Source organism: Camelina sativa, chromosome 9 (assembly GCF_030686135.1).
Source record: "Camelina sativa cultivar CO46 ecotype springtype chromosome 9, ASM3068613v1".
Classification (NCBI taxonomy): Eukaryota; Viridiplantae; Streptophyta; class Magnoliopsida; order Brassicales; family Brassicaceae; genus Camelina; species Camelina sativa.
Genome location: NC_141888.1, coordinates 30706360 through 30720339, shown reverse-complemented (window position 1 = coordinate 30720339; position 13980 = coordinate 30706360). Strand labels below are relative to the sequence as shown.

The 13980-nt window shown below is 38.1% G+C and overlaps 4 protein-coding genes across 4 annotated transcripts; 2 read left to right on the top strand and 2 right to left on the bottom strand.

Moving 5' to 3' along the window:
• The first annotated feature begins 1331 nt into the window (after positions 1 to 1331).
• LOC104712075 (putative glutamate carboxypeptidase AMP1) lies at positions 1332 to 5144 on the top strand. Its single transcript, XM_010428879.3, has 10 exons — positions 1332 to 2859; positions 3118 to 3360; positions 3454 to 3606; positions 3721 to 3783; positions 3871 to 3958; positions 4053 to 4136; positions 4255 to 4343; positions 4420 to 4533; positions 4613 to 4753; positions 4846 to 5144. Exons 1-10 carry the CDS (start codon positions 1855 to 1857, stop codon positions 5008 to 5010), a joined length of 2145 nt encoding a protein of 714 aa, XP_010427181.2. The 5' UTR covers positions 1332 to 1854; the 3' UTR covers positions 5011 to 5144.
• A 293-nt stretch (positions 5145 to 5437) lies between these two features.
• LOC104712073 (CDT1-like protein b) lies at positions 5438 to 8464 on the bottom strand. Its single transcript, XM_087466317.1, has 7 exons — positions 7541 to 8464; positions 7340 to 7459; positions 6973 to 7204; positions 6215 to 6868; positions 5964 to 6120; positions 5783 to 5873; positions 5438 to 5685 (listed from the first exon to the last, which is right to left on the bottom strand). The coding sequence occupies exons 1-7, from the start codon at positions 7696 to 7698 to the stop codon at positions 5604 to 5606; spliced, it is 1494 nt and encodes a 497-aa protein (XP_087322443.1). The 5' UTR covers positions 7699 to 8464; the 3' UTR covers positions 5438 to 5603.
• Positions 8465 to 8544: 80 nt separating this feature from the next.
• Positions 8545 to 11521, top strand: LOC104712074 (putative inorganic phosphate transporter 1-7). Its single transcript, XM_010428878.2, has 2 exons — positions 8545 to 8683; positions 9502 to 11521. Exon 2 carries the CDS (start codon positions 9525 to 9527, stop codon positions 11130 to 11132), a length of 1608 nt encoding a protein of 535 aa, XP_010427180.1. The 5' UTR covers positions 8545 to 8683; positions 9502 to 9524; the 3' UTR covers positions 11133 to 11521.
• Positions 11522 to 11669: 148 nt separating this feature from the next.
• LOC104712072 (putative arabinose 5-phosphate isomerase) lies at positions 11670 to 13868 on the bottom strand. Its single transcript, XM_010428877.3, has 3 exons — positions 12487 to 13868; positions 12147 to 12370; positions 11670 to 12057 (listed from the first exon to the last, which is right to left on the bottom strand). Exons 1-3 carry the CDS (start codon positions 13168 to 13170, stop codon positions 11901 to 11903), a joined length of 1065 nt encoding a protein of 354 aa, XP_010427179.1. The 5' UTR covers positions 13171 to 13868; the 3' UTR covers positions 11670 to 11900.
• Between the last annotated feature and the right edge of the window lie 112 nt (positions 13869 to 13980).

The following is a 13980-nucleotide window of genomic DNA, read 5'->3' as shown; positions in this document are numbered from 1 at the left end:
ATATCTTCTTCTTTTTTTTTTTTTTTGAACAAACAGCATGTAAACATATCTAAGGTAGTATTTTATTTGTTGTGTACCAGCTTTTTTTGTTTTGTTTTGATAAACTTTTGTTGTCTACCAGATTTAAAGTAGGCTATTGTCTCTAAAGTTGTAAAACCCAACACTTTCAATGTCCCTAAAATATTTTGTCTGAATGATGACTTGGATTATCTTTTATGAATGTTTGTAGTACAAAGAAGATACGTTGAAGGACCCACTTAGATTTTGTCCTCCCATCCCACGATAGTGCTGTCAAATTTCTAAAAAAATTTATACCCCAATCATGCGATCAATTCCCACTCTTTTAGAAGAAGCACATTCATCTTTTAATTCCTAGTAACAAATATCTACAACTAGGAGTAGTGATCTAATTACGTGTTGAATAGCCTTAATGGATCGTGTTGAATAGCCTTAAACTTAGATAGTCTTGCTAAAGTTTCTATTTATCCATCAAACGTAGGACAATAAGATAAACTAGGAATGAACCAAGACTGACAAACCACTTTTTTTTTTTTTTGGGGCAATTGAACAAATTATTTATATATAGTCAACACATTACGTCTATGTTAAATTGATAAACAAACAAACAAAAAATCGAACCTGAATACAGAAAAAGTTAAGAGATAATTCCATTTTCCTATAGAGAATTTATTTCCCCTAGTTAATTCGCAGTAGTATGTATAAATGCATAAAGACAATAGGTCCGACCAAATAAATCAAATGCATAAAGACAAAAGCTTTTCATGGTTATCAGTTTTATGATGTCGTGCTCATCATTTTTGCTCAAATAGTTTGTAGTAGTAATATCTTACTTATGTTGTTTTCAATCACAGTATTTAGTTATAGTTAATTGAAGTTTTTTTTTTGTCAATTACAATTTACTTGGAGCAAATGCCAAACCTCATGTTTTCGCTAGACAAGTGATCAAAATTTATACTACGTTCTAAAACCACTTCTTCTAAAAATATCCAAATTTGCGGACTGAGAGAATTGGCTTCGATCTCAATGTTTCAGCTTCAGTTTCCAACAACACCGTTCTCAATCTCGTGCCTTTTTCTTGTCCTTGGGAGTTGGTTGCCTCCACTTATAATAAATTAATGACAAAGACAATAGAGAACAATTTGCGGAAAATCATATCATTATCACAATGGAATATATATGACGAGTAATATAATATGCTAATGTTATATACTACTACTTATATGGAATATGTCAAATATTGACCCAATATATATCATGTCTAGTTGTTGAGTACTACTATAAAAAAATACTGAAACTGATACTGATACTTCAACGAAGAAAAAAAAAAACGTAGTAGTATTACACTCTCACCACTATAAAAAAAAAAAAAAACATACTTTTTTTTCAGTTTTTTGTTTGGTTCTCTCTCGCAAGAAATTGCAGCTTTTCATCATTCGACTGGGTCGCCACTACTCTCTCTAAATGTTCCTTTTAACAGCCTCTAAAGCTAAAGTAATCTAGTGGAATATAAAAGTAGGGATCATGCACCTTCATTTTTTAAAATTCGATTTTAAAAAGCTCTGATCTTTCAATCAGTCATTTATTTATAACACCCATTATCCAAAATACAATTTCTTGCACAAAAAATAAGATAAATAACAGAGTTTTTGACCAAGATAAACATACTCATAAAGACGAAAAGACAAAAAAGAAAGAGACGAAGATGATGATTCATACTAATAATAAATACAAAGATACTACTACTACTACTTACTGTACTACTTACTTAGCTCAGCCCCCACTATACTTACTATTATAACCATTTTTACTTAACTCTCTCTCTCTCTCTCTGCAATGTCACAGCCTCTCACCACCAGACCCACCGTCGCCGGAATCTCTATATTCCCTTTCCGACATCATCAACCACCACCTCTCTGTGCTTTCCTCTTCATCATTGTCCTTTTCGTTGCCACTTTCTACACTCTCCATCACCCTAACGCTTCTCCTCCTTCTCTCTTTTCTCGAAATCCACATAATAATGACCTCCGTCTCCGCCGCCTCTTCCTCTCCTCTGCTTCCAACGCCACCATCTCCTCTTACCTCCGTGAATTGACCCGTCACCCCCACCTCGCCGGAACCAAACCCTCTTTAGACACTCTCCACTACGTCGTAAACCACTTCCAAAGCCTCGGACTTGACACTCATGTCGCCGATTACGAAGCTCTCTTATCTTATCCTACGCATATCTCCGTCACGGCGCGTTTTAGCAACACGACGACGATGGAGTTTGACTTAAACGACGTTCCCGGAGACTCTTCATCTTCCTCCTCCTCCTCTCCGGTCGTTAGGCCTTACCATGCTTACTCTCCATCTGGGTCAGCGCAGGGTAACGTGGTGTTCGTGAACCACGGCGAGGAGAGAGACTACCGTGCGCTTGACTCGATCGGAGTGAGCGTTAAAGGGTGTGTGGTTTTAGCGAGGAAAGGTGAAAACTTGGGAAGAGGAGGGATTGTGAAGATAGCAGAGACTAAAGGTGCGCTTGGAGTGCTGATATACGCCGAGAACGACGGTGGTGGATTCGGAGGTATTGAGAGAGGTACGGTTATGAGAGGAATCGGAGATCCGGTTAGTCCCGGTTGGCCCGGAGTCGTCGGAGGAGAAAAGCTTAGCTTGGATGATGATTTGGTCACTCGGAGGTTCCCAAAGATTCTATCTTTGCCTTTGTCTCTACGTAACGCTGAGATCGTTTTGGCTTCTCTGGGCGGTGCTAGAGCTCCGGTGGAGTGGCGGAATTCGGGTCGGGTTGGATCGGGTCAACGGGGTGGACCTGGTCGGACCGTTATTAACATGACGTTTCAGGTTGTTTAACTGAAAAAATTCGTATTTCCGTTATGTTTTTCTTGGTTTTGACTTTTGGAATTTTCCGTTATATTCCTTAATTATGTGATTTTTAGTTTCCTTATATAACGTTTTTGTCCAAAATTAGCTAGACCTGAAATTGAGAATTATAACTGTAGCTCAATCATTCTGAATTTGGTTTTTTGGAATTTAGTTGTCGTTGAAAAGTGTGATTTTTGAGCTCAATTTTGAAGTTTTTTTTTTTTTTTTTAACTTAAGGGGGAGATGAAAATGAAGAAGATTCACAATGTTGTGGTTACAATAAGAGGGAGTGAAGAAGCTGATAGGTATGTGATACTTGGGAACCATAGAGACGCATGGACATATGGAGCTGTTGATCCAAACAGTGGAACTTCTGCTTTACTCGACATTAGCCGACGGTTCGCTCTTTTGCTTAAATCTGGTTGGAGACCACGTAGGACCATTCTCCTTTGTAGTTGGGATGCAGAAGAATTCGGAATGGTTAGTCATCATCAGTAACTTAGTAAAGGATGAATCTATGTGATGGCTTTACTTAAACCACTTGTGTCTCTTTTTTTTTGTTTTGTTTTATAGATTGGATCAACTGAATGGGTTGAGGAAAATGTTCTTAACTTAGGTGCAAGTGCCGTGGCTTATCTTAATGTCGATTGTGCGGTCCAAGGCTCTGGTTTCTTTGCTGGTGCAACTCCTCAATTAGATGGTCTTCTTGTAGAAGCCTTGAAACTGGTAATAATACTAAACTATGAAAGCATTCTCAAGCATTGTGAAAACGTTCTTGGGTTTATTTCGTTCAGAAATGTCTTAAGTCTCTCTAATATTCATTAATCTTTGTGTGGTCAGGTACAGGATCCTGATGCAGTAGGCTTCACAGTGGAAGAGACATTTAAGTCTCAGAATAACATTGTGAGTAGTCTATCCTTTTAAAGGAGCTCATACAGATTTTTTTTTGAGATTTTATGTTTGTCTTTGTAATGTTTGAATGGACTGCAGATACAAAGGCTAAGTAGAGTAGATTCTGATTTTTCCGGTTTTCTTCATCATGCCGGGATACCATCTATAGACATGTACTATGGAGCAGGTAACTTGATTCCTTAAGTCTTGTAAAACATTCTATAATGGGATGTTCTAATGCAAGTGATACCAATAATGTATGTTGTTTATCCTTTTTTCAGATTATCCTGTTTATCACACCGCATTTGACTCCTATGATTGGATGATCCATAATGCAGATCCATTGTTTCACCGTCATGTTGCTAGTAAAGCTTTTACTTCTCTCTTTCGATCTACAATTAGTTTTTAGTCTTTTTGTTCTGTTTTTTTTAATGGATGCTATGAAGATAATTAACTCTCTTTTTTGCTTTCTATATTTCTCAGTGGCTGGAATTTGGGGACTTTTAGGAATTCTCTTGGCTGATGAGCCACTCATACCATTCGACTACACCTCTTATGCACAAGAATTACATGTACGTACTTTTTTACTTACTCCCTTAATACGTATGATATAAGGAAACTGAGTTTGTGTTTTGTGTAATGGTTCAGGCACATAGAGATACATTGAGCAAGCTCTTAGAAGGGAAAGTTTCTGTTGATCCCTTAAGCATGGCGATACAAGAGTTCTCTTTGGTTGCCAAAGAAGTCACAGATGAAGCAAAGGTTTCTAATGGTTTTACTAATTAACGTATAACCTTGTCTTTCTCCTCTTTGTCTCACCTATACATATTCTGGTGTGCAGAAATTAAAGGAGAAATCATATAGCAAAGATGATGTTGTAGCAGCGGCGAAGAGAAGAGAGCTAAATGACAGGTTGATGCTTGTAGAGAGAGGGTTTCTGGATGCAGAAGGGATCAAAGGAAAGGAATGGTTCAAGCATCTTGTGAGTAAACTTTAAAACATTAACTTCTTTTCAATCAGATATCACCAATTGTTTCAAACTTCATGTGACCTTGTTTGTATGTTTATGCATAGGTATATGGACCGGCAGCTGAACCAGAGAGCAAGCTGGGATTTTTCCCGGGAATAGCAGATGCTATTGCGATAAACGCATCAGAGGGAGTCATTGAGCATGAGATATGGAGAGTCGCAAGAGCGATTCAGAGAGCAAGCAAAGCTCTTAAAGGAGGGTTCACATGAGAAAATCTCAATAGTTCTCTTTTGTGTATATAGTGTGACTGTAGGTTGTAGAAGAATAACGTCTCTGAACTAAACACTATAATCTAATCATTTAACACATTCAAGAGTAATTTAATATTTTTCTTTTTGGATAATATCAACAACTTTAAATTATCATTGCAAAGAACAAATCCTTTCTTAGAAGTAATAAAGAAAGACCAACCACTATCTAAGATCCTTTTTTCAGAAGCTACTTTATTTTTCCATTGTAAAGGCTTTATAATTATAATGCCAACTCTTATATCAACTTTTCAATGTAGTGTTCCATGGCATTGGGGTTTGTTTCTCTTTCTTTCCACTATTGACTACTTTTAAAGTGCTTCAGCTTTACCACAAATTTACCAAGATTTCCAAACTCTTGAATATGTTGTTTCGTTTCTGCTCATCATTAGATGAAGTTTCGTCTCCTTATATTCATAATCAAACATGTTATTATGTTTAAATAGAATATCACAAGTTTGAATCAGCTCAGAACGAAGCTATTTTGTGAAGAATAATTATAAGTGAGCTAAGAGAGTGAGATAACATAAAAAACATTCAGTTTTTATGGGTTTTCAGGAGACAATTGAAATGTCCTGTGAAGTTGCTTCTTCAAGTTTTGCACGTACTGTTTCAGCAGCCCACATTTTATTGATGCTGCAAAAAGCAAAAGATGTGTACATTAGTACATACAAATATTAGTGCCTCATGAAGCAAAAGATCATAGTCATTTTTGGTGGACCATGATACTCACCGGACAAGAACATACTCAGAAGATGCTTTTGTTTCAGTGATCCAATCCGGAACTAATTGCAACATCAAACTTAATTGTTCCTCCACTTCCCCTGGGAATGTCAAACAAGAAAGAAACTGTGAGCCTATGAAGGAAGAAGAGACAGGGATATTATCAAACACATGATATTAACTGTCCTTACTTCTATCGGTTATTTGGATTTGGTTTGCAATAATTTTGTGAAGAAGCTCCTCCTTCGTGATGACAGTTCGATTTGTTGAGTGAAACAATTTATGAATCAAATTAACAAGCTGTGGCAAATTGTCCTTCTCGGATTCAGTCTTTGGTCTCTCTTTCATCTGTAAGACACACACACAATGGTAAGTAAGGATGACTGTTTCAACATGGCTAGCAACTGAAAGCAAAATGGTAGCAAGGAAAAGCATCGCTTACCGACTGAAGAAGACCATCTTCATCAGCAACATCACCAGCTTCAAAGTTGATTCCTTTACTGATGCCATCTGTCACAATTGTGTCATCCTCAAGAGTATCAAAATTCAGACTGCGAGATGGACCCTTTACTGACTGAAGAAGGCTATCACCTTCATCAGAGGCATCATCAACAGCTTTGTTACCACCGATGTCATCCTTCACAATTTCATCTTCCTCAAAAGTATCAAAATTCAGACTGCGAGATGTACCCTTTGCCAAACCATTTGTTGATCTAACAGAGTTACCATCAACACCACCATCTGGAGTAAACTCAATACATCTTTTAGATAGCTGCAACGTCGGTGTAGCACTCATGACCCGGATTGGAGTGGACAAGTCTTTGGAGGGAGTGGATAAATCTTTAACTGGAGTTTCAACTATTCTTGACTCTATGTCTGATAATAAGCATTCCTCCTCAGCGCCCTCCGAAAAAGTCGAATCTGGAATCACTTCGTTGTTGACTATCTGTTCTTCTTGCTCCATCTCCTCCATATGAACATCAAACCCTCCAACTTCAAGTTTAGATGCTCCTAAGTCTACGCTCACTGTATCTAAATAACTATCCCTTATGGGGGAATTGAACGGTTCAGGAAGCAGTTCTTTAGGAATATCGTCCTGAATACAGATAACAAAAGATACAGAATCAAATCAGATATAAAAGCAAGCATTTCTCACAAAGCTACAGCTAAAATAATAGAGCAGAGAAGACTATTATGTACCTTAGGATGAGCATTGTAAAAATCTACAAGCTTTGAGTGAAACACTTTCCGAAGTTCCATGTATTTAGTTCCACAAACAGTACTGTCAAGCACAACTGCGTCGGTGTTCAAGCTAATGTGAAGACTAGGTTTCATACAACAAGTGGCTTCAACATACTTCAAAACTCTCTTTAGTTCAATAGCTTCTGGATAAATATGCTTCATCTGAGCCAAATGATCATACGAGAAGATCCTGTTACACCCACATTGACCAAAACAACATCAAACGAATACAATCAAACAACACATACACAGATCAGATGCATCAAAAAGTTGAATCCTTTAAACCCTCAATAGCTAAGTAAAAAAAAAAAGTCAATAGCTTTACCGATTAGTGAGATACTCAATCTTGGGACATAAATTAGCAAATGTAGTCGAAGAACCCTTTAATTTAAGCAATCTAATTGCAGTGTCCAACCCATTGAACAACACCTCCAGAATCTCGAATCTGTTCAACAAAAAAAAAAAATCAAAAAAATTTGAAAAAAATTAAAGGGTCCAAATTTAAAGAAGAGTGTAAAAATCTCACCTTTCGGGTAATTTCACAACCAATTCAGGTTTTGGGGTCGAAGAAAAGATCTGTCTTTTAACGATTTTGTTAGGCGTCCTGGTAGAGAACAGTGACTCAGGATTTGAAGACTCCGAGACCATAGCTGGCTTCTTTGAATCGATTCCAGACGAGCTCATTGCGGAGAGATTAAAGAGAAGTGTGAAGGTGTCAGAGAGAGAGAGAGAGAGAGTAACGGCTAGTATGAATCTATCTAGGGTTTCAAGTTCCGCCTTTTAAAGTGAAGAAGAAGAAGACGAAGGTGTAAGATTTGCCACGTCACTCAAACCGATTCTAAACGTTGGTTCCCGCTAATTCCTTTCTCCCTTTATTGCTAAACCGATTCTAATAAGTATGTTTTTTTTTTTTTTTTAAAAATTCCCATTTTTAACTTTCATGATAATTTTAATTTCTTACAATTTATTGTTTATAACATTATACAGATACAATGTATGAAAACTGGAAAAGGGAACAAGACCAAATAAAAAGAATCAAATTTTTTTGTTCCAATATTCTACTATTTATGACCACAATAAATATCTTGCGACTGTTAAAAAGTTTGTATTCTCTTACAAATTCAGCACTAATTTAGGATCAACTACCAAAAATGAAATTAACAGCTAATGTGTCCGAATATTATTTTTTTCACCCTAAGAATATTCGAAAATTAATTACTTAAAATGAATTTTTTTTAAAAACCGTGTAAGTCATAACAATTTCCACAAAAAAACATTAACCGCAGAACAGAACCAGCTAGTGTGTGTGTCCTAAAACAAGTAAAAAATAAGGTGGAGAAAGAAAGAAGTAGTCAAAGGAGAAAGAAACGACGTCGTTGTCAGAAGAATATACCACAAGAATATGTCAAAGCAAAAACAGAAAGGAAAAAAATATGATCACGTATAAGTAGGCCGTTCCCGACGCTGCCTCTCTTTCATTTCACAACCCATTTCTTCTGTCTTCTTCTTCCTCTCTTACACTTTCTTCTGCAAGAAAGAAAACATCAAACCACAGATTAATACTCTTCTCTGTTTTTCTTTTTCTTTCTCTAAAGACAATCCCACATAAGAGAGAGAGAGAGATTGTTTTGCGAGAGAAACTGATTAAGCAAAATAAAATACTCTTTCTGTAAGTTTCTTCTTTCTTTAATTATTATGTTTGTGTTTATTATGAAACTATTATACTTTTATGATTTGTTGTTGTTTCAATGGAGAAGTGAGGTTATTTATGCAAGCGTTTGGTTCTTGTTTTTAATTAGGTAGATATTCAAGAAACTTAACAAACTTGTTGATAAAACACATTATTTTCGTGTGTATGTAGCATGCGTTTGTGTATATTGTCTATAATAGTTTCGTAAGCGATTCATACAGTTTTAATAATAGCTGATCATCAAATGTTTTGACAGACGAAAATTTGTGATTTTTTTTTTTTTGGTGTGTGTGTGTGTGCATGGAAGTTTTGAGATTGAAACTTTATTTATTCTAACCATTTCTAATTTTTTTTCTTTCATCAATTTTTTTTTCTTTTCTTGTGCCTTTCTTGCAAATACAAAACACAAATAAAAAGAGTTCCGTAATATTTTGTGAAGGAAAATTTTTTAACTTTGTCGTTGAGCTTGGTTTGTCTTGTATGTTGATTGTTGAATATCATGGAATGATTTAAATTCTTGTCGGTGTGCGTCACCATCTTACTTCGTGTCACCTTTTCGGTTCCACACGTTACAAGTCAACCTTTGCAAAATACTTGATCGAAAATGACATTAAATTTTGATGAATTTGAAATTATTATTATTTTTTTATTTGGTTAGAAAATCTTGAAATTGTTAGTCTTTGTTCCACCATAATTATAACATTATAACAGTTGTGGCGAATTCTTAAGACCTTTTTTTTTATGCTTATATATAAAATGTTGATACTGATTGTATTTTCTCATCAAAATTAACGCAGAGAAAGAAGAGAAAGAGAGCAAAATGGCAGGAGATCAGCTAAACGTGCTTAATGCACTCGACGTCGCCAAAACGCAATGGTACCATTTCACGGCGATTATTATCGCCGGTATGGGATTCTTCACCGACGCTTACGATCTTTTTTGTATCTCCCTCGTCACTAAGCTTCTTGGTCGCATTTACTACCACGTGGACGGCTCAGTGAAGCCAGGAACGCTACCTCCTAACGTCTCCGCCGCTGTGAACGGAGTCGCTTTTTGTGGTACACTCGCTGGCCAGCTCTTCTTCGGCTGGCTTGGTGACAAACTCGGGAGGAAAAAAGTTTACGGAATGACCCTCATGGTCATGGTTCTTTGCTCCATCGCCTCGGGTCTATCCTTTGGGAGTACCCCGAAAACTGTGATGACTACGCTCTGTTTCTTCCGGTTCTGGCTTGGTTTTGGCATTGGTGGTGATTATCCATTATCCGCCACGATTATGTCGGAGTACGCCAATAAAAAGACCCGCGGTGCGTTCATAGCCGCGGTGTTCGCTATGCAAGGGTTTGGAATCTTGACCGGGGGGATTTTTGCCATCATCGTGTCTGCGGCTTTCGAGGCTAAGTTTCCATCTCCAGCCTATCAAGTAGATGCCTTGGGATCCACGATTCCTCAGGCAGATTACGTGTGGCGGATCATTCTAATGGTGGGTGCTTTACCAGCTGCAATGACGTATTACTCGAGGTCGAAGATGCCTGAGACCGCACGGTACACGGCTCTTGTAGCTAAGGACGCGAAACTAGCTGCTTCCAACATGTCTAAGGTTTTGCAAGTGGAGATCGAAGCAGAGCAGCAGAAAAGTGAAGATAAGTCTAATTCATTTGGCTTGTTCTCTAAGGAATTTATGAAACGCCATGGCCTTCACTTGCTTGGAACCACAAGCACATGGTTCCTACTCGACATTGCCTTCTACAGTCAGAACCTTTTCCAGAAAGATATTTTCAGTGCGATCGGATGGATCCCTCCGGCACAGACCATGAATGCGATTCAAGAGGTATTCAAGATCGCACGTGCACAAACCCTAATCGCCTTGTGCAGTACGGTACCCGGTTACTGGTTCACTGTGGCCTTCATCGATGTGATTGGTAGATTCGCGATACAGATGATGGGTTTCTTCTTCATGACCGTCTTTATGTTTGCTCTGGCCATTCCTTACGACCATTGGACTCACAAGGAGAACAGAATCGGGTTTGTGGTAATGTACTCTTTAACATTCTTCTTCGCAAACTTTGGACCCAATGCAACAACTTTCGTCGTGCCCGCTGAGATCTTCCCGGCTAGGTTTAGATCAACCTGCCATGGAATTTCCGCGGCTTCTGGAAAATTAGGAGCAATGGTTGGTGCTTTTGGGTTCTTGTACTTAGCACAAAGTCCTGACAAGAACAAGACAGAACATGGATATCCTCCAGGCATTGGAGTCAAGAACTCGCTCATTGTTTTGGGTGTGGTTAATCTTTTGGGGATGGTTTTTACACTATTGGTTCCTGAATCTAAAGGAAAGTCTCTCGAGGAAATGTCCGGTGAGAACGAGCAAAATGATGAAGGCAGCAGCACCAGCAACAACAACAGTAACAACACGGTGCCAACTGCATAGAGATTCTACAAGACATTGTTATTTTTTAAATACTTGTATCTTTATTCTCTCTACCTCTCTTTCTTTCTTTCTTTCTTTCTTTCTTTCTTTCTTTCTTTCTTTCTTTCTTTCTTTCTTTCTTTCTTTCTTTCTTTCTTTCTTTCTTTCTTTCTTTCTTTCTTTCTTTCTTTCTTTCTTTCTTTCTTTCTTTCTTTCTTTCTTTCTTTCTTTCTTTCTTTCTAGCTCAGATTGCTTCTTACTAGCAACTCAAGTTGTTCTTTATGGTAACTTATTACTGATCGTTAAATGCAATAGGCTCTGATTCTTTTACATACTTGTATTGGTTTGGATTTCAGATTTTTTTAGAACCGCTTTCTGGTGTTCAATATGATATAACTGTGTTTGCCATATTCAAACATCCAACAGTAACACTAAGCAAAATTGTGTAATATGGATTGTTTCAGTTTCTTCAGCCAATCTTTGTTCAATCAAAACCAAAAACTGCATTTCTTTTCTATAAATGGTCCAATCAAAATGGTGCTATGCGCAGTGTGACAATAGGAAAAAGATGTTGCATATATGAAAGCAAGTGTAATAATGAAGGTAAAATAGGACAAAGATACAAGTATATTTTCTTATACTCTATACATATCTTTTGAGTAAATGATGGACAATACATGATGAAGTACTACTAGGCACAATACAATTCACTGGCTGTGAATATCAAAATACACCAAATATTAAAAGAATCAACTATATAAAACGTGATATAGAGGCACCTTTCGTGTTTCAGAGACCAGCTGAAACCAAACCATGCAATGTTACAATCCCAATCAAGGTGTTGTCTTCATTGATCACAGGTAGAAACTGAACAGGCGATGGCGGTGACTCCATTTTTTTCATAGCTTCAACTGCCATTGTTTCTGGTCCAATAGTCCTAGGCTTCCTGTTTTACACACAAATGATTCAAAATCAATCATCAAACCAAAACGTTTATAAGATCTAAAAAAACAAACACAGTGTTTTCTTCCTCACCTGTTGCACATTTCTCCAACACTGAGTTTAAAGATTGCTTCTCCACTTGCCTTGAGAGTCCGGCGAAGATCTCCATCTGTGAATGTACCGATCAAACGATGATGTTCATCAACAACAAGCAAACAACCACATCCTTTGCTGGTCAGCTCAACTAATTGATCCATGATCAAGTCTCCTTCTTTACACACAGGAAGCTCATCTTGCTTTTTCATTACATCCTTCACCTATATAACAAACACATCCCAATAGATTCTTATTCATCCCCTCATTGTTCTTAAAGCTTATCTATATAGCCAAATCAAAAACTCTAAAAGGTGAGAGAGCAATTTCGAGAGCAGACCTTGAAGATTAAGCTCTTGCCGATCCTACCGGCGGGATGATTCGACGCGTATTCTTCCTTGGAAAGATTTCTAGCGGCCATGAGAGCAACGGCGATGGTATCACCAAACACCATCTGAATCGCCGTAGAGGTGACCGGAGCGAGATTAAAAGGACACAATTCTCTCTGAAGAGGCAAATGCACATTCATATCACAAACAGCAGCGAGAGGATTCCCAGAAACAGAGGTGAGAGAGACAAGAAAGGCTCCTTTAGCTCTAGCGCAAGGGACAAGACGGAGAAGCTCCTCGGTGGCGCCGGATTTGCTGAAGAAGACGAGAACATCGCGAGGGGAAAGAGCGCCAATGTCGCCGTGAAGGGCGTCGAGAGGGGAGAGGAAAGAGGAACGGAAGCTGAGAGAGACGAGCGTCTGGGAAACCTTGTTGGCGACGAAAGCGGATTTGCCGACGCCGGTGAAAAAGACGGTGCCGGAGGTGGAGAGGAGAATGCGTGAGAAATCTAGGGTTTGGGAGAGATCGAGATGTTTGAAGAAGTGATTGAGAAGATCTTGCTGAGATTTGAAGAGGTTGAGGAGATTATCGCGGGAGATCTCTTGTCGGTGATCATGGTGGTTGGATCCGCCATTTTTGAGGGGATTGTGATCGATTGGTGAGAAATCTAGAGATGGCGGTGGAAGAGATCCCATTGTTGGATCTGTGTGAGAGATTTGTGTGATTGCTTTGTGCTGAGGGGAGGAGAGATCTCAAAACTAATAAAAGCAGTGTGTGTGTGTGTGTATTAATGGAGACGGTGGGGTAAATATGTAAATTAACGAGTTATTTCGTTTTCGTGATGATTGAGTTGGAAATTTAAAGCAAATGTCTATAATTGAGTTGGAAAATTCAAATACTTACTTCCAAAACCAAAGTTCGGTTTTTTGGTTTTAGATTCAATTCTGATCCGGTTTAAATAAAACAACTCTCTCAAAATTTTGGTATAGCCAAATTCTACGCCTATGGTGGTAGGGGATCCATCTCCTTGAAATACTCACTGGTGAAAACCTGAAACATCTTTATCTCATGGAGGATTCTTTATGTCATTCCATTTATTTGAGGTATCTTTTTTTATCTGGTTTATATATATGGTTTCAGGACAGACAGACCGGAGACGTAGTTGGATTTTGCAGGAACTAAAAACAAACCTGATGCTAAGCTCAAAGGACTCGGGCGTTTCTCTTGGCTATTCACAAACTAGCATCGCAGAAAATTCACAATTTTTTTTTTAGCAATCCCTCAGTGCGCATCGTCCCCTGTACTAGATGAAATTTGTATCTAAACAATGATGGCTCTGGACATGCCTAGCAACTGGAGGAGACAATTGTTTCGGGTAGTCCAATCACAAGATGCTTTGTTGCTGCTGGTCCGCTAGTTTTGTATTGCGATTGCGATTGCGTGCATTTGTTGCCAAAGCCTAACAATATCTTAATTGATTTCACAAGCAGTTAAAACGCTAGGAA